This window comes from Ochotona curzoniae, unplaced genomic scaffold (assembly GCF_017591425.1).
Source record: "Ochotona curzoniae isolate NIBS_2020 unplaced genomic scaffold, NIBS_Ocur_1.0 contig_523, whole genome shotgun sequence".
NCBI lineage: Eukaryota > Metazoa > Chordata > Mammalia > Lagomorpha > Ochotonidae > Ochotona > Ochotona curzoniae.
The window spans coordinates 3,470,404-3,494,111 of NW_024466459.1; the positions used below are offsets into that span (position 1 = coordinate 3,470,404).

Below are 23,708 nucleotides of genomic sequence, written 5' to 3' on the forward strand. Positions count from 1 at the left end.
AATAATGATTTTAATAAACAGTTAAGACAACATTGGAAACCTCACCTCTGCTTCACAGTGGTGACTGTAAATGCTCTCGCAAAGATTGAGACTTTGTTTTGATGCCACAGTAAAGAACAGCTCACAGCAGTGCTTGTCATCAGTATGGAAAGTATATTAGATAAGCCCCTGGTACAGTCATCTACACCAGCAGTGGAAGAAGCTTTAAGAAGAGTGCTCTAAGAAACAGAAATTGGATAGAAAACTGAAATATTAGTGTAAATCAGTTGAAAATGCATTCAGTCACAACCTTTTAATTAAATCTTGAGTATGCAGCTGAAATATAATTGTATGATAACAAAATGTGAGGAGGGAAGAAAGTTACAGACTTAAATAAAAAGATATTTTTTCAGAGAAGCAGTTTGCCAGTACATCACGAGTAATTCCATCTGAAGGAATCTGTCATGTGTTTTTTTCACTAACATTTCAGCTTTCTTTAGCATTCATATGTTAGTTAAATCAGTTTCATCAGCCCAACCAACAAATGTTTGTAAAATAAAATAAAATTAATAATCTGTATCCCACATGGGAGACCTGGATGAGCCTCCTGTCTCCTGGCTTTGGGATGGTTGAACTCTAGTCACCGCAGCCGTTTAGAGTAAGCCAAAAAAGGGAAAGTCTTTCTTCGTTTCTGTGTGTCTTTCTGTGTCTCTGTGCATGTGTTTGAAACATTGCCTCTCCGATAAATAAATCTCTGTAAATTTTCTGGATGCAAATTTAACAGAATTCTCTAATCGCTTTAAAGCTGTCAACCCTTTATGAGATCTAGAACAAGGAGCTTTAACTAACTGAGACACAGTGTTGCCTAGAACAGCTGAGAGAGGTCACAGGTGCAGTTTTCAATCTCGATTGCTGCTTGCAGATTTTTAAACTAAGCTCACATTTTGGTCTCAAGTTTTTGAGCACCCTGTCATTTGGTGCACATCCAAATGTCTGGGAAGCTGCTGGTAACATTTTAAAGCACATACATGTATACTCTTACATAATGGTTTTCTAAAATATTGAACAATGTTATTTAAATAATGTGGTTTAAAGTATACATGATGATTTAATTAGAGAGCATCCACTTTATTATATATATATATATATTTAATTGTACTCATGCAAAACTGAGAAAAATTATTTTCTCATGGCATATGAAATTGGTATATAGTATATACCCACAGTTCTTACTGAATAAACAAAAATCAAACAAAATCCCTTTCTGTAATTTTCTGCTAATAAAAGTAACACGCCTTTTCTAACTTCCTTGATCACGTTCTTATTTGAGTTTCTGCCTCCTTATTGGCTAGCTCTTTGTCTTGGAACTGTGTAGAACAGAAGTTAGATCGTAATAGAGTTCTGTATCCATGGCAATGTATATTTCTGTGTTGACACTTTACAGGTAGTTACTTTCATTTGAGTGCTTAAAGTTGCTGGGGGATAAATTGTTCAACAAATGGTGCAGTATAAGGCTAATAATATTAGAGGTGGGCAAGGAAGGAGACCAGAAGCTGGAAAGGCAGACATTAGTTACTAGGGACCAGTACATTATTAGGACAGTCAGATGATGGATCAAAACTTCCAATAGGTCAGTTTTAGGTTATTGAAGCTAGATCAAAAGACCAAGAAAAGAAGAGAATGGGTAATTAAAACAATTGATTAAAAAAAGATATAATTACAGAAAGGGATGTAATCAAGAAGACAATTTGAAGGGCAAGTAATAACTTTAGTTTAGGAACATGTACAAGATCAGGAATCCAGATCTCAGGTTAGGAAGCAAACACAAATATCACATGTTGAGAATAACAAATAAGTTTAGACAGACGGTTGAACCTGACAGGTCCTGACCCGAGATCATGGATGAGCCCACGGTGAGCCCATCTTAGTGGCAAGGTCTGCTTTGACTGGGGTGTGTCCTTCTTTAGCCGAGAATGGTCCAGTGAATGGATGGAAGAGTGCAAGCTCGTACTTGAGACTAAATGGGAGACAAAGGAGGGAAGGAGTTGCTGATCTTTTTAGGCCAACAACAAGAAAACAAATTTCATAAATTACCAATCACAAAAACCGTCAAATGTCTTTGGTCTCTGAGTGGGGTAATACATAGGCTACCAGTAACTTTAACTGACTGTGGAATCTTGTTGAATATTGACTAGTGAGAGTCATAGGGCTTATGGTTGCAGTTTTTTAAAAAATACTGAAATGTTTTTTATAAACTCCCTGCATTAAATTGAATAGAACATTTTTTACCCACAAAATTGTGAATTGCATGTGAGACTTAATATTTACTTGTATTAAGTGAAAAATCAATTCACATATTTATGAAAAAAGGTTAAGTTTATTGAAACCACTATTTTTGTAGTTCATCTCTAAATTTACTCAGAGCATTTTTCTGTGAATTAAAAGAATACATTTGTATTCCTAAACATGCACCGTGTAGCTTTTGTTGCATGGTTTATTTTAAATGCTGCTAGAATCAGTGTTTATGTAGGTTAGCATTTTGAATTTCTGTGAATATTTACACATACATTTTATTTATATGTATCTCAACCAGAAGCAACAAAACAATGTTGGAAAGAATTTAGCATTGTATTTAGTCATGTAAAGGCTTAAAATGGTAATCTAAATCCTGTAATAGTCTTTATTTATACTGTTGTGATGATCTCTGTGTGTATTAATTATGTGTTGTGTCATTATTCTTAAATGTGTTTGCCAGTTTTATTAAAATCTCTTTGTATCTTTTATGTATACTCTTGAAAATTTTAATAATAGCCTTTTTATGTTAAAACTTATAACAGCCTCAAATGGAAAGAGTTAATATAATTCAAAGTAATCTTAAAATGAAAAGACTAATTAAAAATTAACAGTTATATTTTTATATGTATAACCAGGGGCAAAGTATAACACCATGAATTTAGTTAGTTAATTTTTTTCTGATTATTTGAATCAATTCTGGCCACACAAATCTTTTATGTTAGGTGAATTCAGTTTATGAATAAAAAATAAAAGCTGTTAATAGCAAGCACATAGGCAAAATAAAATTTATTATAGTGAATTAGGCTCTTTCAACAAAATAGCTTTGTTTTGCATTCTCATGGGGTTGCCGTGATGTGTAAGTCATTCCGGATGCTTTCCCAGTGGGCTAGATTAAGAGCCAGGTGACCCCTGCCTGTTCTGTTGCTGTACCTGAGGCATGTTGAGAGATTCTGACTCTCACCATACGGATGGGGGTCCACCTACTCAGCTCAGTTGTCCTTTGAGATCAGGCTGACTGAGGAGGCTGCTGTACAGCTGTCCTGGAGATTCACCAGCAGTGACACAATAACAGGTGAATCCTGTAAGTCTGGATTCCTACACTGAACCTTTGTCAAATTTCCTAAGCATCGATGCACCGAGAATTGCAGCATTTTATACAATTAGTGAAAAGCCAGGAATACCAATTGGATTTCTGTACTTGTAATCTGGTGCATGAAAGCCAAAAGCTGAACTATCACTCATTTTTCAGATACATTCTTTTAGATGAGATGACTTGTGTTTTCTGTTGTACACTTGAGTTAGAAGTGTATGATTTTTATACATCCTAGTCCCCTAAAATGGATTATGTGATCCTTCTGTATTAGTTTGTGTATATAATTGAAGAGCTGGCTGTATACAATGCATGCAGAAGTATGTCTGTTGGGAAGAGAATGCTGTAGCAAGTAATAATAATGAGGACGCGCTCATACTGAGGCAGCAATGGAGTCAACCTCAATTCTCAAAGGGGGCCTGACTTCTCCTGCCTTTCACTGGCTTATTTTTTAAAAATCAACTCTTTCAGCCAGAGTCTCCTGGATTTTCTTATTCTCCTCTTCAATTAGTCAATCAAAACCTCTGAATGCTTTGCTTTTGGTAAAGTCACAGGATTTTTAGCAAAGCAATTAGTGTTTTCTGAATGACACTGGGATAACGTGGGAGCAGATGTGACCTTAGCATATACAGGATGTTGGGAAGAGGTCGCTGATGCAGAGCTGGCAGAAAAACCTGCCTTCCAATTACTTGAATGTCACTCTTTATAGGATGTTTCCAGTGAAGAACTCAGCCTGAATTTTATTCTCCTTCCAAGGCCAAATAGGTTACCTGTCACTCCTGGAAACACTCTGCCGAGAAAATAACTTTAAATGTTTCTAGATGCTACAGCTAACATCTTCCCAACATGCACTGTCCCTGTCCATGAGTCCTGATGCACCAAAGTCAGGCATAGATAACACATCTGTGTAGCTTTTTATGCAAATTAAGTTGTTAAATGATGTTTATTTTTCTGTTCCTTGAAGGAATCAGTGTAACAGTGAATATTTTAAAAATATATAATGGGCCTGGCACCACAGCCTAAACCTAAGGTCCTCGCCTTGGACACACCGGGATCCCATGTGGGCACCAGTTCATATCCTGACAGCCCAGTTTCCCATCCCGCTTCCTGGTTGTGGCTTGGGAAAACAGTTAAGGATGGCCCAAAGCTTTAGGACCCTGCACCCATGCAGGAGCCCCAGAAGAAGCTCCTGGCTTCTGCCTTCAGATTGGTTCAGCCACTTGGGGAGTGAATCAGCAGACGGAAGATCTTCTTCTCTGTCTCTCCTCTCTCTATATCTGACTTTCCAACATTAAATAAATAAATAAATAAATAAATAAATAATCTTATCTATACAAATCAAATATATATATTAGCCAGTAGAGACATCTGGGCTTGACATTTCTCGGAAGATTTTTTTCTATAATGCTTCTACTTTTTAATTGTTATGATTCATATTTTTTCAGTTTTTTCTAGACCCAGCTTTGGTGAATTTTGGATAGTTTAGTATTTCCTCCCCCGCCCCCCCCCTTTTTTTTTAATTTAAAGAGTGTTTGAAACCGAGAATTTCAAGGAGAGAGAATCCATCCATCCACTGGTTTACTCCTAGAGGACCCCAAGGGCCAGGCTGATGCTGGGAGTCAGGAGCCTTGTCTGGGTCTCCCATGTCAGTGGCAGAAGCTCAAGTACTTAGGCCAACTTCAGCTTTGTCCAGGTTAGGAGCAGGGCTAAATTGATATTAATTGGTATTAATCAGTTTTTATAGATGTGAACCTGCCCTTACATTCTCTACAACTCAGTGCTTCATTTTTATGTCTGAGTTCCTGGATGAATATACCTGAATTTTTATTTCTTTCTGTATGCATGACATGTTTGGGATCAATCTTATAATGACTTTTTTTATATAAAGATTTATTTATTTTTATTTTTATTGGAAAGGCAGATATACAGAGAGGAGACAGAGAGGAAGATCTTCATCCAATGATTCACTCCCCAAGTGAGCGCAATGGCCGATGCTATGCCAATTCCTAAGCCAGGAGCCTCTTCCGGGTCTCCCACGCGGGTGCAGGGTCCCAAAGCTTTGGGTCGTCCTCGACTGCTTTCCCGGGCCACAGGCAGGGAGCTGGAAGGGAAGCAGGGCTGCCGGGATTAGAACTGGTGCCCATATGGGATCCCGGGTGTTGCAAGGCGAGGACCTTAACCACTGCACCATCGTGCCGGGCCCAACTTTTTTTTTTTTTAATCAACTTGGCAATATTTGTCTTTATGCATTCTCTTGAAGAGTTTTTAAAGGACTGGAATGACCTGTCACTTAGGAGATATTTTTGGAAGTCACCTGAAATGTTATGTGAGCTGAGTTTATATTATGTTTGCTAACGGGGAGACTTTATTCCTTCAGTTTTTTCTTAAATTTGTTGTTTAGCTTTCTATTTAATCTTATAGCATTTATCTTTTCCTAGAAATCTCTATATTTCATCTAGGTTCTCTGGTGAGTGGTGTTACATTTTTGTGGTATAATTTAGTTTGTTATGTGTCAGGTGGTATATTCTTTTAAAGTTGCAACACCAGTTATAAATGCCTCCTTTGTTAACAAAATAACATCATAGGATGACACTGCCGTGACTTTGTTTCCATTACTAGTGTTGTTATTTGTGCCTTCTCTTTGGCTTCCCCATCGCTCCTCTCACAGGCTGATCCATCTTCCGGACTTGCTAAACTGTTTGAATCTGTACTTATCATGAGCATTTTGAACGCAAACAGGATGTTATGCTACTTAGTTCTCTCTTTAACTTCATTCCTCAAGGTCTGATAAGTCATATTTTCATTGTCAGGCATTTGTAAGGATTTGTATTTAAATACTACGAATTTCTTTTTGATTATGAAATATGTTAACATTGGTCAGAATTTATAAGCCCTCAGAATAGAGGTGGTAAAATATTTTCCAGTCATTCCTGACTGCTGCCACTAATCCCTTCATTCCCCTCCAAAATAGCACTAGTATAGAATGCCTCTCCTGGCAAAGCAGAGATTAATTCTAAGCACATTTAATTTTATCTTGAAATGTGAGTTATGCAAATATGTAGCTGCAATTTCAAAATATAATGGAAATATTTCTGTTGTTTTGTTGTATGTTCTTGGTTCCTAACTTAGTTGCAATATTATCGAAGAATCTATTTTTGGTATCACAACCTCTAGCAATGTGGTGATTGTGTGTGTGTGTGTGTGTGTGTGTGTGTGTGTGTGTGTGTGTGTGTTTTGGGGGGAGAGAATTCTTTGGTGCTATAAATATTGTATATGAGGCTACCTTTAAAAGTTTGTGGGAATGAAATAAAAGGATTAATTTATTTTTGCACAGAAATATTTTATATTCATATTTAATCTTTCATGACATGCATTTCCCAAGAACTGTCTGAACACCCTGTGTGTGTCTGTGTGTATGACTAAATCTGCTGCTAGAAGGGTAGGGTTGTCTTTCCCTTGTAGTTCCATAAAATTTGCTCTATGCTTTTTATACAAGTCCTTTATCATATGTGTCTTGTGAATATTTCCTCCCACTATGGACGTTATCTTTTCATTGTCTTAATAGTATTTTTCACAGAAAAAAAAATTAAGTTTTATATCTCCCAATTTTCCAGTGTTTTTCTTTTTAAAATGATTTATTTCTTTCTGTATTTTTAAAGTATTTTATTTTTTTATGATACAGTTCTGTAGGGTCTGAGATTTCCCTTACCATCTCCCCAAATCCTCTCCCACCCCCGCCACTGATTTCCCTTTTATTATTACAATAGTATAGCACACCATAAGCAGTCCTAAGCCCATCATTCTTTTATTTAAGTGTGTCCTGACATTGTAGGTATAGACAGTGCCAGAGAGTCTAACATCCTGTTGTCAAGATACATTTAACAGTTTCATTGGGAATCCATCTTTGATTTGAAAGTAGAGATGCATGCTGTGTTGTATCTTCATATCTGGATATGATAGACTCTGTTACACAGTTAGTATACATTCCTTTAAATGAAAACCATAAAACTAAATCAGCAACAGGAAGAAAAAGAGATTTATTTGTTTTTATTGGAAAGACAGATTTATAGAGAGAAGGAGAAACGGAGAAAGATCTTCCACCCACTGGTTCACTTCCCAAACAGCAAAAGGGCCAGAACTCAGCCAATCCAAAGTTAGGAACCTGAGCTCCTTCTGAGTCTCCCACATGGGCACAGGGTCCCAAGGAGCTGGGCCATAAGCGAAGAGCTAGATGGGAAATGGAGCAGCCAGAACATGAACCGGCATGCATTCAGGATGTTGGTGCTTGCAGGTAACCTGTTGAGCCACAGTGCTGCCCCCCCGCCCCCGCCCAGTATTTTTCTAGCATAGATTATGCTAATGTTATGTCTGAAATTGTATTGCCATATGAAAGATCAACCACATTTTTCTCCTAGTTTTTTTTTTCTATAAATTTTGGTTTTGGGCATTTTACACTTAGATCTGTGATACACTTTTTGTTAATTTTTGTTGACATTTGGATATCCAACAGTTCCATTATCGCCTATTGAGAAAATATTTTGCCTTTAATTCCCTCCCACACACTTTAAAAAATTTAAAAGCAACAATAGCACGTTTCACATGTAATGCTTGGACTCCTTTTTGGGGAACAGTACAAGATTCCAACACATGCATATAATGTGAACTGATCAGATCAATCAGCATCTCGCTTGTCCTAACCCATGAAGCTCTCCTCCAATTTTCACATGTATATGAATCATTAATCTTGTCTATAAGCGCTCCAATGTGCTGTGTGCCACTAGAACCTGTTGCTTCCATCTAATGTGTGCTGGTCCCTTTTCATCATCCTTTCTATACTCTCTCCTCTTATTTCATTCCCACTTATCCATGTTCAGATCAACGTGTAAAAAAATATACCAATCTTACATATACAGAATATGTAAGGAACTAAAAAAAACAGCAACAAAGATTCAAACAGTCCAGGTAAACAGTGAACGAAAGATCTGAACAGACGTTTCTCAAAAGAATAAATTTAAAAAAAATCCACAAACACTTGGGGATGATGCCTTTGGTTCTTTTGCTAAAGACCTGTTAACTCTATTTCTGTAGGTTTGTTTTTGAGTTTTCCATTTTGTCTTATCAGTCTGTATGTTATGAGTCTTCTATTGCCAACACCATTCTGTCACTGTCTTTATTATGGTACCTTGAAATTTGAGTCCTACAATTAATTCTTTGCTTAAGTGTTATGTTGGCTATTCCAACTTGTCCCTTTTCCATGAGAGTTTTGATATCAGGTTGTTGATATATACCAAATAGCATCCTTGGATTTTTATTGATTTTGTAGATGAAGTTGATGAACTAACCTGTTAGCAATGTAAAATTTGCAGTCCATGGATATGAAATACTTTTCCCCTTATTTTGGTTTTATTTAATGAGTTTTCCTGAAATTGTGTAGTTTTTTGTGTATATAATGAATATTTTGTTTCTCTGTATTACTTCACATCTTGAAAATTTTCCACCGTCATCTTTTCAAATTGTTGTTATCTTCTCTGTTCTCCATGCTTTTAAAACTCTATTGAAACTTGATTTGACCATTTTTTTGACCTTTTATGGCTTTTTAAAGATTTATTTACTTGAAAGTCGTATTTGCGGAAGAAGAGAGACAGAGTCTCCCATTGGCTAGGTCATTCCCCATAGGGCCTCAGTGGCCAGGGCTCACTTGCATGGAAGCCAGGAGCTGGGAGCTTCATCTGGTACTCCACATGCAGGCCCAAGCCCTGGGGCCATCTTAACGCTGCTTCCCACGCTGCATCAGTAGGCAGCTGGAGTAGAAACAGAAGCTGCAACTATCTATACACTGCCTCCAACACTCTCTGGCCTTTCCTTTCAGTGCGTGTTCGAAGACTTTCCAGCACCTACAGAATAAAATCCAACCCTTTAGGAGCTTTACATTCAAGATCCTTCAGTATCTGTACTGATTTTTTTTTTTTTTGTATTTACTCATAACACTGTTTCCTGTTTCCTTCTTTCGTAGTGCTCATTCTTTTTTGAAATATCTTCTGTGTATCAGTATCCCTGTATTATGAATAATACACATTCATCTCTTGCCAGACAACCAGCCAGCCAGCTCAGATGAATTTAGTCTTTTTTTTTTTCCTAGTTGCCAGAACCCTTTTATATGGAAGTAATCACTTCTTCATCCAAGCCCTCAGAGTACATTGCTCACTGCTGTTCCTCCTCCTGCTGGAGTCTCTGTGTGTGTGTGTGTGTGTGTGTGTGTGTGTGTGTGTGTGTGTGTGTGTGTATGTATTACGTATTCTGGTTTAAATTCTTTTAGGGAAAACTACTTTTAAAGTCAGTGTTCATGCTGAGTTTGTCATAGGTTCTAACAGATTTGTGTTAATGCAGTAAGTTATATATAGTTTTGAGTTAGAATGGCACACAAAAAGTATTTCAGTATCATAAGATATATGCCAAATAGCATAAGAAACTGAAATAGCGATTTTCTGTTGATGGACTTCTTTATAAATGTACAATGAACTCAATACCTCATGAAGTTATTATACTTTTCTTGCAAGGATGTACATAAAATAATTTTTGGTTGATGAAAATAATCTGGTGACTATTTTAACCATGAATGTGTCCTCAACTCAATATACTTTGCTTTAGTGAGGCGCATTTTAAGGTGTTTCCTAGAGCTATTGTGATGATAACACTGGTGGTTCATAATCACATATATGCTCTTCAACCTCGTTCTGCTTTTGCCAGCAGCACCTGTCAGATTCAGAGATGTTTCACAGTCACTAATTTTTCTCGATGTTCTCAATATAGGAAGTCGGCTTACTAAAACTTGTTCATCTCCTACAGAAATAACTGTTACTAATTTTGTGGATTTGAGGGAAATTTACTGTTCATGTAAGTGACACAGAAGAAGATTATACCTTACTTTTTAACGCATTAAAGAAAAATTAACATATCTAGGACTTTAAAACTTTTATCCAGCTATCAGTATGTTCTAATGATTAAAATGAAGGAAACCTTCAGTAAGTTCATCATATAATATTCTACTTATTCCAAAACTATTTGATACATTTTCAGTTTAGTTCTTGTGTTTGAAAATCGCTATTGGATTAAGTTAGTGCATATTATTATCATCACATACCTAGCCAACTAGCAAAAACAGAACTAATGGTGAGTGCATCATTGGCAAGCGTGTGGAGAAATAGGTTCATGTGTGCACTGTTGCTCACTGGAAATGGATTCAGTGAATATTTAGAGCAATTTGGAGGGAAGCATTTACATTCTCTTCATCTTTTGATCAAGTAGTATTGCAGTGTACCCTAAAAGTAAAATATCACTGAGAGGAAAGAGCAGAAAGTAAAGTCCACCTGTTTCTCATCGCTTCTTCTTGCCTTGTCCCCCAGGTTGCACACCCTGCCCTCCCACACATGAATGTACTCCAGTTTAGAACCATCTTTTTATTATACCATGGGTTTTTTCAGGGTTACTTTTTTAAAAATTTTTTTACTACTAATAATGGTATCATCATTTATATCTCGTGTTGATGCTTTCTGTGGCTTTTTCCAAAGTTAAATTTAGGAAAAACAGCCAGTTCTTGCCCGCAAACCTTGACATCATAGAGATTTTTTTAAAAGAATCTTTTGAGCCCTGGTATAATTACTGTTGTCACTGCCTAAGACAATCTCTTCTCAGAATATTTTGCATCAATTCTGAGTTTGATTAAATTGACTCTCTTATTCCCAAGTACTCAGTTGAAAGGAATCTCTAAAAAATAGAGAACAAAAGGTGAGACTGTTTTCAAGGACCACTGAGCTACAAATCTATTGTATATATTGATATACATGTATCGATTTATCTATGAAATGAATAAATAAACTTTGAAACATTGCATTTATTTCCTGAGGGGGAAAAGAATCCTCTTTTCTGCTACATAAATTTATGAAAATTTACCTTGTATATAAATTCCCCTTACACCTGTCTTTGAAACTATTTCAAGGTAGCATTTTAAGAGACGGGGGAGAGGGAAATGGAGAAAGAGAAAGTGAATGAATGAGTTAATAATAAGGTCTTTGGGGCTCATATTTGTCATTTTTAAGTTCTTTCTCCTATTCCAGCATAAATATTTTGTCCAGCCATTTATAGCAGATTCTTCCGTTCAAAAGGAGGAGAAGTTTTAATGGTTAGATTTGTGTTTACTAGCTACAAAATAAGATAAGATTTATTTATATTATCGTAGTGGAATTGTCACAAAAATTACCATCAATAATATGTGCAAGATAACTTGTACGAAATAAATAGTATTTCTATGAACTGTTATAAAGAAATGATGAAACTATTAGCATCCCAAACAACATATTTGTAGTATTTTTCTTGAAACTGAAATAATTGTTGTAGATATTTTGATCAGCAAAGCAATTTTTCATCATTTAGTTCTGTTCCTTTTCCCAGAATGCTAATGTTGTGTTACTGCCATGTTGGATTTTCTGCTTTCCCAGCCATGGCAGTGAAGGTTTACGCAGTGTTTTTTGAAACTATAGCATGTATAATACAGTTGCCGTGCTTTGGGAAGAGCTTCATTTATAACTAATGCATTGGTGGCAATACAGGGTTTCCTGAACTGTTCATCTCGGAGCTTGTAGATGAGATTTGATCAACTTTTCCTCTGAAAACTACTGACCAGGGTAGTTCAAGTGGAATTTTTAGCCATACAGTAAAAAATAGTTTTGTCTCATATGTAATATATAATTTAAAAATTTAAATGGATTTAAAATAATAAAGGAAAGTAAGTGTAGCATATAAACCTGAAAGAGGCCAACCACATTTCAAAATTGCATGTATTTCTTTTGTTGTTCATAAGGAGGTAAAAATAATTAACATTAAAATTTTCCCATGTCGAATGCTTGAGGAACATTGTTGCTACCACTAAGAGAAAATGCAATGTGATTTCTAAATGGGTAAAGACAAAATTGGAGGAAAAAGAATTCTCCATCTAGAATGAAATGACAAAAAGTAGGAAAAATTAAATATACAAAATGCAGGACAAATAGCATAGATTGAATTGGGAAAATGAGTGTTACTATATTAGCATGTACAGACCAGTTTGAATAATGATTTAATTAGAAGACAAGCGATTAAATTTTAAATTCTATAGAGCATCTAGAAGAGATATGTCTAGCAAGATCCAAGACAGTTGAATAGGGAGAGACACTGATGATGATGGTGGGATGATCACAAAAGAAAAGGGGAGGAACTATATTCCCAGAGGACAGTTGTGAGGAATTTGCAATGGAAATTCTGAAGACATATGTTGGAGCCATGGCTACCACACAGTCATGCAGGTGAACAGGATGCCACCAGTACCTTACCCCCCCCCCCCCCCCGTACCTGGAGGGGAAGCAAGGTGAGAGGAACCTGTGGCAGCTCACACCTTCGGTGATACTGCCTGAGGGGAAACGTGATTGCCGCTGACATTGAATCTGGCCTGAAGTACCAGCAGGGGTCAGAGTGCCCACTTAGCCCTGTGAAGGAAGAGCATGTGCACCAAGGCACCTGGTGACCAGCAGGGAGAAAGTATCCTCTTAATCAGGCAAGTAGAGGCTGCTGCAGCCCATGCCTAACTAGGGAATTTTATTGGAGGGATAGGTCCTCCATTTTTTATCATTATTATTGAAGAGAAAAGTCCCCACTGACTGTGAGTCTGGCCTGTGGCACCCACTTAAGCCCATGAAGCGCTTCTTTCCCTCACTTTGTTAAGGCTCCTGTGGAACACTAACCAATATGTTTCAAGCAGGCATCTGTCTCTGGATATGCTGCAGGTCTCTTTGTGGATGGGGAAGGCTTGCAAGGGTGAGCGTGGCTCTCTTGCTTCCTGTAATTGTGGGAACCCTGCACCCTGTTACTGAGAATTCTGATAGTGGGGTGTGGGTGGGCCTTTGGGCATTCCTGTGTCTGGCTTAAGAGTCTCAGTTTCCTGACTGCTGGGCATGCTCGTTGCAGAGGGCTGTACACTCACCCTGAGAAGTACACAGACTGTGAGTTCGTGTGCCTGTCTAGTGGAGTGCAGCGGCACTGTGGGATCGCTGTGAGAATTTGTTTCATCTTGGCAGAAAGAGGCTAAGGCTATGATCCTCCCCAACCGATGTGACTGTCCCCACCCTATTACTGATAATAAAGAAGTCGGCCATGCCTGGCCTGGGAGTCACTCTGGACTCTTGCTCCACCCCTGAGCACTGGCCTGAGTTCCTCGGACCCACACAGCGCATGCGTCTGGGTGTCCGCTAAAGGAACAAACACTCCATTAACCACAGAGGCATATTTCAAAGCCATCAGAGGAAGGAACCAACAAGTGTTTCCACAATGCCTAAAAATAAATGTAGAAATGCAGGAATCATGAACAACAAAGACATTGCAACTGCCCAGAGGAGCACGACAATGCTAAAATATCACAAGGTGAAGATGAAGAGATTGATGAAATGCAAAAGTCAAAAGAAAGCTCATAACGTTTCTGAAAAACACAGAGAAGCACATCCACATAGACGAAGCGCAAAAAACTAGTAGACATGATCAGAAAAGGCCTTAACCAAGACACATTATGTTAAGTCTTTCGAAACAAAATGGAAAGAAAAGGTCCTACAATGTACATGAGAGAAATGTCAGATTTTCTTCAAAAGATCTGCAATAAGATTGAAATCAGAAACCCTGCAGGCTAGGAGAGAGCAGACATAGTCCAAGTACTCAGCTCAGAATACCGTGACCAGCAAATGTCGCTTTTGCAGATGAAGGTGAAATAAAGACCTGCAAAACAAAAATTGAAATAGTTTGTCACTCCTTGTCCAGTCTCGCAAATGATTAAGGATGTGCTACACGTGGAAACAGATAAAGACAGCATCGTGAAAGAATACAAAGGCCGAAAGTTTCCTAGTATAAGGAAAATTCAAAACAGCAGGAATCTTTATGGGAAATGGCAGGACCGATCTGTTAATTATTAGTAAGACTCTTGAATGTAAATGGCCTAAATTATCCAATTAAAAGATTCGGACTGGCTGAATGGATGAAAGAGTAAGACCCATCTATTTTGTAACTGTGAGAAACAGAAGTCACCAACAAATACACATACAGAAAGTGAATAGTTCCTTGCTAACGAAAAACAAAGAGGAATAGCCATCCTATTATCAGACAAAAATGGACTTTAAAAGAATAAATTATTAAAATGGATTAACAGTGTTTTTATATACTAATCAAAGGCTCAATTCAACAGGAAGATATGAGTATAGTAAAGATAGATGCACCCAATTTAGGGTTCTTAACTATTTAAAAGAGATGGTAAGGTATCTAGAGGGAGACTGTTGACCAAATGAACCTAATCGATACCTTCAGAGCATTCAGACAGCTACAGAATACACATTCTTTGCATCAGTGCATGCAACTTTCTCTGAGATGGAGCCTGTGCTAGGCAATAAAGCAAGCCTCAACAAATTCGAAAAGACTGAAATGATGTCACATATCTTAACACAATGGAATGAAGCTAGAAATTAACAACACAAGACACTCGAGAAAATATGCAAACATATGGAGACTGAACGCATGCTCCTGAGTGAACACTAGGTCATAGACGTCAAAATAGGAAGTAACAAAATTCCTAGAAAGAAATGAAATGAGAACATAATATGTAACAGCCTCTGCTATACGGCAGTGTTGAGAGGAAACTCTGTAACAAGCAGTGCCTACTTCAAGAAACTGGACCGTGATTTCACTGATGAAGTCTACCAAAGTTTTAAGGAAAAGCTAATTCCAATTCTTCTCAGACTATTCAGAACAGTTGTATTGGAAAAAATCATCCTAGCTTCCTTCTTTGTGGGAGACCCAGATGAGCTCCAGACGCTGGCTCCTGGCTTCAGCCTGGCACAGCCTTTGCCATTGCAGCCACTTAGGGAATGAACAAACAGATGGAAAGTCTGTCTGTCTCTCCCTCCCTCTCTATGTACCTCTGCTTTTCAAATAAATACAGTGAATCTTGAAAAACATTTTTTAAAAGATTATTCTCCTAAAATAATGAAAAACAAACTGCATTCTTTAGCCACAATTTTATCAGTAGTAATTAAACAAAACCAACCATTTAACTGTGTCCTAGCTTGAAAAGTGTTCTTATACCCCAATTATTTCTTCCATTTTACACTGGTTAATCTTAAAAGTATGCATATTTGTACTATCTGATGTTTCAGAACATGCATATGTGTTTACCCAGTTAGGGGTAAAATATGTCTTCTCAAACTTTTAACATTTCTTTTTGATGAAAACATCTAGAATTCTTACAGTCTTTTTTGCATTTTCATAAATGTGTGGCATATTAACATATATGATCATGCTACAGTACAGTAGAACCTTATAGCTTCCTACTACTGCTAACCATAATATCTGTTAATATTTATACCAGTCTCCCTCTGCCCCTTGCCTTTCCCTGCGTTTGATAACCCGGGTTAAACTTTTAACTTCCGTGAGATTACCGAACCCGCAGTGAGATCATCCGGAACTGTCTTTCTGTGTTTGGCTTACTTCATTTGAGATGGTTGCTGCAAGATAACTAGATTTCATCCTTTTTCATACTGAACATATGTAACACACTTTGTTTATCCACTCATTAGTGAATAGTGTTGTAGTAAGCATAGGAGTGGACAGATATGTCTCTAGTGGACTAATTTCATTTCCCTTGTATATATGCCGAGGACTGGGGTGCTGGATCCTATGGTAATCCAGTTGCTGGTGTTTTGAAGAACCTCACTACTATTTTTCACAGTGGCTTTATTACTGCAGATTCCCACCAGCAGCATGTGAAAGTTCTCCACATGCTTACCAACACTTGTTATTTTTTGTCTCTTTGGTAATAGCCAATTTAACTGGAGTAAGGTGGTTTATTATTCTGCTTTTAGTTTGCATTTCTCTAATGATTGATGATACTGATTTTTTTTCATATAAAAGGAGAGATCAATGAAAGTACAATGACAAAAAAAGACAAAAGAGCGGGTTTATTTTAGGAACATAATGTTGCTCAAGATTTACAAAAGCAAGAATTAGTCCATGTACATAGATATTAGAAAGAATTAAAACTAAAGCCACGTTGTTTAAGAATACAATTAATTAAGCAAATGTCCTGGGTGGGATTGAGAATGCAGAAGGAGGGAAGGGGGAGGGAGCCAGAGGAACTTTGTGTTGCTGCACTGCATTGATTGGCCTTCCTCGAGTGTCCTATTCATATCCACTGTCCACTCTTCCATTTTTGAAAACAAGGTTATTGCTGACATGGAAGCCCAAGTTCACAAGCTGAGAGAGGAGCTGATTAGTGTGAACTCACAGCGAAAGCAGCAGCTGGTGGAGCTTGGTCTTCTTCGGGAAGAAGAGAAGCAAAGGACAGCAAGGGACCATGAGCTGGCTATCAGCAAAATGAAGGCTGAGTCAGAGAAGATGAAGCTGGAGCTGAAGAAGACGCACGCCGCCGAGACAGAGATGACACTGGAAAAGGTAAGCCATCCTGGGGGATTTATTCACATAAAACATATGTATTGAACTCATATCTATGATCCACCCATACCATCCTCATATTTAATCTCTCAAAGATTATCCAAAGAATTACTCTTCAAGTTCACTAATTCTTTAATTAAGCAATTTAAGTGTCTTCCTCTGTTCTAAATTCCACTCTGAGTTAGTTAGTTTAGGAAGTTTCCCAGCTTTTCCTTTGATTTTTGTGAAAGAGTTTATATGACACTATTCCATTCCATAGGAACTAAACACACATTGTGGCAAAGCAAAAATATAATATTATCCAGTATTATGTTGTCCAGGAGTGCTTGGACTATTATGCTACTTTTTTCCAGGTTAAGACTAAGTTTCTTGTATTTTCTAGATTTACTAAAAATCATTTCTAGATGTGATAGTTTTTAATAACGGTGTAACATAAATGATGATATATTTTTCCAGGTTGATAATTCGGCAGAGGTAAGCAAAATATCTTTGGAATTATATGTTACTTATGTAAAATCCAATATAATATTTAGATATTTTGACTTGTATTCAAAGCACCATGTGAAATACTCTTAGGTATTTTAAGAAGTTATAAATGTTTTAATCAGGCACTAACTGTGAAGTGCTCTTAATCACAATAGCTGTAACTTTTCCCTTAATTTCCTTAAGGCCAGTCTGTATTTAGGGGGATAAGAAACTTGAAAAGGATATTTTAAGAATCCTCTGAATCCTTTCAATTTTCCCACCTCTTCTTCACATTTAAATAATGCTTAACTTCAAACAATATAAAACATTATACCATTTGTTTATGAAGCACCTTAATTCATCTGAAAAATCACATTTCAACAGACTGTCCTTTATGATCATGTGTTGTGGTGAAGATCGTTTTTGGTCAGATCTGTTATGAGTTCTGTGCCCTTTCTGTGTTCTGTTTCTCAATTCTTTGTCCTAATCGGGAAGTTTTCATTTATTATTTCAGTGACTACATTTTTTAAATCCAGCTTCTCTTTCTGTACCTTCTGGAACTCCCATAACTCTTATATTTGGCCTTTTAACAGTGTCCCTTAATTCTTAAATAATTTTCTTAGTTGACTCAGTGTCTCCTTCAGCTTTTTGATTGTTTCCCCATTGTGACAAGAACTGTCTTCCCATTCTGAGATTCTTTCTTCTGCCATTTCTTCATGCCATTATTGAGACCTTCCATTATATTTTTAATTTGCTCTGTTGTGTCCCTTATTTCCAACAATCCGGCTTAATTTTGTTTCAGTGTTGCTATTTCCTGTGTGAGATATTCCTTAAATTCCTTGAACTCCTGTATGTGCTTCTTGTTGGTAAGAAGCTTTATAATGAGTTTTCTGAAATCCGTATCTCCCATTTCCTCATGAGTCAGTCATTTTCTAAATATTTATGGTAGATTTCCTACATCCAAGAAGTCTTCATCCTGTGCACTATGAGAAGATAAAAAAGGAAGAAGGGTGATGAACATGAAATCAAACAGATCATGAAATGATAGGGATTGCAGCACACACACAGGGAAGGCAGAGGGGGAATGGAGAAAACCATAATGCTGGTTGAGTGGGATTTGAGGAAAATTACTTTATGCTATAGCAATTAACTGGAAGAAATGTCATTTGAACCACATAGAATAGGCAGTTTGCCAAGTAGATATAGGGGTTGATCTTCCAGGTCAAAGACATAACAAAAAACTAATTGTGTATATAAATGTACATACACAAATCAAAGAAAATAGTGATTAAACTTAAAGATTGGCTTACTGGGTCATTGAAAGTCTCCAAAGTGGAAAAAAAAATGGAATTACTGGGTGAATAGTGAAAAACTACCAAAAGGTTTTGAGAATTAAAGTGCTAGAATTCAAGCAATCATTAGGTAAAACATCCTCTCAGAGTTACCAAGGACAAGAGCCATGGAAGTTGATGACACTGAAAGAGTCTAAGCAAGAGGGGCTTCGTGCATGCACCCAAGGTAATGAGGAGTAGTGGGAGTGTCAGTGGCAACAGGATAAGGAAGCAAGCTTGAGAATCAGTGCAGAGATGGTCTTGAGTGGCCTTGCTCGGTGCAGACTCACCTTGTAATCATGTGAGAACAAAAGAAGATGAATCCAGTCAAGAGTAGATGGCGTTTGAAGTGTCACACTACACTAACTGTACTGTTGAAGCTGAATTGAAACTTATGCAAGAATCTTTATGGAGAACCTAAGTTGGGACTGGAGGAAAACAGCTGTTGGAGGTATCTGCTAGCTTGGGCCTTGCGAGTCAGCAAAACTGTTAAGGAGAGGAAAAAAGGGAGGGAGGAAAATGGAAGGTAGAACTTAGGGAGCAGCTGTGTTTGAGAGATTGGGGAGGAAACAGTCAAAGATCATCAAGGAAAAGAGAAATATGAGAAAACACATGCTCATGGAAATAGAGATAAGACTGTTTAGGAAAGAGATCTTTCAAGAATGTGCCTGGAAATCAGGAAGGATGAGGGTTAGAGAAAGGACACTGGGTTGGGAACTGAGGAGTGACAGATGATCTCGGCTAGAGCACTGAACATGGTAGTGTGTACAGAGATGCAGTTGCAGAGACAAATGAGGAAGGGGAGACGAGCTAGTACTGCTGTGATAGAAAGCTCTGATGTTAAAAGGAAAATGTAGTTCCAAAGATCAGCAGGGATTCAAGAGAATAAACTTCTGGGTTGAACACGTATCATTTTGAAGTACTTGTGAAGAATAGTAGATAATAGATGCAGGCCATCTGAGAGATGTGAAAGAAATCTTTAGCACAGCCCTCCTAAGCCTGTGGACACAGGGATCCAGGTGCTTGATGAGAGCTCACACCCTCTCCTGCCCCCGCATCTTCTATGCTTGCCGCCCTCTGCCCAGAGTGTCCTTCCATGTGAGTTTCTTATGGCCCAACTCCTTATTCTGCACGCTGTGTTGTGTCCTTCCCTGACTTCTTTATCTAAAATCTGACCCACCTGTCAAACTTTACTTTGTCCTGTTGTCTTTAGGGTTCATGTCATCTTTGAAATCACCATTTTATTTTACATTGGTTTTCTACTTGTTCCCAAGCACTAAGAAAACACTGTCACTCCTAATGCCAAGGAACTGGCATGGAGCAGGTGCCCACTTGATATGTATTAAGTGAAGCAGTGATAGGAAGCATGATTTTTGCTGGGAATGGAAGGAAGAAAGGAGATTGGTGAGGATATGAAGTGCTCTGGTGAGACTTGAGTCTTTCCAGTCAACGTCTGTATTCTTAACAGAACCACAGTCATCTGCTGAAGTGGGCAGCTTCAAAAGTGAAGCAACCAGGCTGCAGGCTGGATAAGTGGGTGGAAGCTGCTGAGTGGTGGATCTGATGCAGGAGTTAGCTTTGGTAGAATTAGAGCTCTGCACATAGAGGAAGTACAGGCAGTGGGAATCTGCAAGAATGGAATGTTCTTGCAGTGCATTGAGAACACAGGTGATATAAGAAGATAGAAATGAGGCTTGAGCATGGTGATTTTAGCTGAAATATATGAAGGCGTTTAAGGTGTTGGCCGGCATAAAAGGACTTGGGGCACAGGGAGAGAGTCTGAGGAAAGAACAGGGAACAGGAGCAGATGTATGTGCAGCACAATGAGTTTGGGTTTTGCTGAGTTGATGAAAATCACTAGCCCCAGAACCCGTAGGGGCTGGGCTTTTGATATGGAGAGTAATTTGTCTTTCTGATTGATACGTGTTTTTACTTCACTTGTAAAAGGAGTCTTGAGTTTTTACTTGCAGCATAGATCTGGACTGAGTTGAAAAGAGTTCTTTGTGGAATAATTCATTGCTGAAGCTCCAGGCTCATGCATTGGTATATTTGCACAAGCTAAGTCATCATTAAATCTTAAATGGGCAACCTAAAAAAAGATAATAAACTAGAAATCCACTATCGCTCCTCTGGGCTAAATAGTTATTGATTTATCTAAATTTGATTTCCACTCATAAATACTTTAGGTAGAATAAGCTGTATCTTTTTATATAAACATTCATTATGTTACTGTAGTGTTATAGTTTCTTCTTTATTACTTTATGAGTTAAATCATAAAGCCTTTTACAGATATATTTTTAGTTTGTCTATTCAACATGATTTTTCTCTAAAAATTGAGTTAATAACAAAAAACTAATATTACATTCAGCTACTAGTTGTGTCATTATGTTAATTGTTCAAATTATGGTCTTTGTATCTTATAAAAACTTTTAATATTTTATCGTGTCTAAATAAACCTGAAAGTTAGAATATTAGCTGTCCATCCAAATTTTAGTCAGAATTGAAGGATTTAGGAATTAATATCTATCATTGAGTATTAAATTAGGGTTCCAAGGGAAGAGGACATTCCCTGTGGGTCTGGGTTGTTTCAGTAGCACTCACAAGGTTAAGATCATCTAAGAATTCCCAAGCCCAGATCCTACCTGAGTTTCTGTCAACAGCAATTTAGACCTAGATGATATCTTCAATGGCTTTGAGTTAAGAGAAATATGAAATACCTCCACCAGGTCAGAAAACTTGAAATAGAGAATCCAAGAGAGTAAATGATTGACATTTGCAAAGTGAAAGCTTCTTTTCTATCCTTTAAAAAATCTCTTCAAACTGAATTGAAACAAAGTCCATAAAATATGAACCTTTGAAAAATTAAAGAACATTACTAAGAGAAGATACTGGATAAAATGTTGAAGATTAAAGCTTCAGTATTGAAATTGTGAGATTCTTTCAGAAACCTGTTGCTGTTTTCAAAATAACCTTTCTTGAAATAGAGGCTAGCTCAGAAAATATGGGAAATAAAAGAGAATATCTATATCTGCACAGCTGACCAAAGTCATGCTAAAAAAAGTTCTCTCTCTTGTACTTTTAAAAGGTACACTAAGAATATTCCAACGCCATCTGTACTTTCCTGAGACTACAGTTTTCATTGTTTTTTGATATCCCATTTTATGAACGTAGCATAATGTGTTTTTCCTTTATTTTGGAACACACACACACACACATATATATATGTATATATATATATGAATTGTTTAATCCACATTAAATATTTAACGTGTTTATTCATAAATTTTGTCAACATTTCTACTTTTTCTGCATTTCTAATGAAACTATCAAGTCAAATTGTATTTCCAAAAGCACAATAGAATAAAAACAGGTATTATGCCACCAGTCTAGTAATATAAATATTCCCCTTAATTTTTGATACTTTTTGTTTCCAGCTGCATTTTTGAGAGTGAAAATTGTTCACTTACAAAATAGTTATTTGTTACTCATATTTGAATTCCAGTTTCTCCTCCTTGGGCCCTGATGTTTTTCTCATAATTTACATAAGCTCCTTTTATATTTTGATTGATAAAATCCTTGTCACTACTGTGGCAAATATTTTCTGTATTTGCCTTTTAATTTCATTGGATGTTATGATAAACAGATATTATGTGTGTAGTCAGGCTAATCTGTCCATTGTTTCCTTTGGGAAATCTTTACTATAAATAGTTGTTTTAAGCTTTATGTTCTGGTATTGAAAAATACACCAACAATCAAATGTTTTTCACAATATAGTCAACCAAGTAAAAAGTTCTTATGAATTTGACATGGCATTTACCAACCTGGGTTCCTGGTCTATAATTTTAAGCGGTGTCTGAAGGATTATCTTGGAGTTCTTCCAGCCGGGAGTCATTAAAGGGCTTTGGGCAACAATTCAGCATCTTTTTCAAATTTAAGAAAAGCTCCATATGGTATAATTATTCAAAGCTAAGGTCATAGAAACTACTTAAACCTTTGAAAATTATAATTAAAGGATTAATATTAACTTACGAAGACTGTCATTTTGGCTTAGAATGGATTCCTAATCTCAATTCTGTTTTCTACTTTGATGTTTTCCCTTTTTCTTCTGCAAAAGAATATGGATTTATAGCTTTAAGTTTTAAATTAAACATTAAGGTTTGTAAAATTGGTTGATGAACAAGAGCCAGTGTAATTTTAATTACAACCACAAGTGTTGATGAACTTCATGTTGACGTTTTCCTCTGGGTGTGTAAGCCATAGCCTGACGTAATGGACTGCAATGGCACTTTTGAGCATAAGAATAAATTTACAAAAGAGTTACAGAAATGCCAATTTGGAAAATGCAGGATGTGTACATAATTTGAATGCGATGGATTAGTGGTCAAGTCTATTAAAGTTTAGAATTTTAGTGTGTCTTTAACCTCTATTATAAATTTTAGGATTATGAAAGGGGTTTTGTCTTGTCTTTTACAATAGTTCAGAGTTTTGCTGTCCTTTTGACAATATATACAAATCAAAATAAATAAGCCATGTTAGTAAAGTCAGTTACTGCCTCTCTCTAGAGCAAGAGGAGGTACATGTTCCCTCTGCCTGCCTTCTGTACATCAGCTCCAAGTATCCGCTTCTGAGTGAGGTGCCTGTTTCACAGGGAAGCTGCAGAAGTGAGCAAGGGGTCTGTCATCATCCATTCTTGGATACTGATAGAGGTCTACTGGCCTTGCTTGAGTGACGCTGCCAAGCCCAGTGCCAACGTGGAGTCCCAGATAGACTCACAAGACCTGCTTCCACAGCTTCCCACAGGGGTTTTGGCCCTTTCTTCCTCTATCTGCTGAGTGTTAAAGAGAGCTCTTACTTTCTACCAATTTGGGAGAGCAAGTCAGTAGCCTAAATTGAAAAGTCCAGTTTTCCTAAACTGGAAAACTATATTTGACTTAGAGAAAATTAACAGATAGTACATTTTGTGTTATGATTATTTGAAAGTGAAATCTAGAATTATGAATGAATTTTTTTAAGTGGGAATTTAAAATTTGCAG

At 37.1% G+C, this 23,708-nt stretch overlaps 1 protein-coding gene across 1 annotated transcript in view; it reads left to right on the plus strand.

Moving 5' to 3' along the window:
- CEP112 (centrosomal protein 112) overlaps positions 1–23,708 on the plus strand; it is a 362,513-nt gene that overhangs the window by 188,520 nt on the left and 150,285 nt on the right. The window contains exon 20 of the mRNA XM_040989545.1: positions 16,649–16,879. Within this exon, the coding sequence (XP_040845479.1) occupies positions 16,649–16,879 (231 nt within the window). The remainder of the gene's footprint in view (positions 1–16,648; positions 16,880–23,708) is intronic.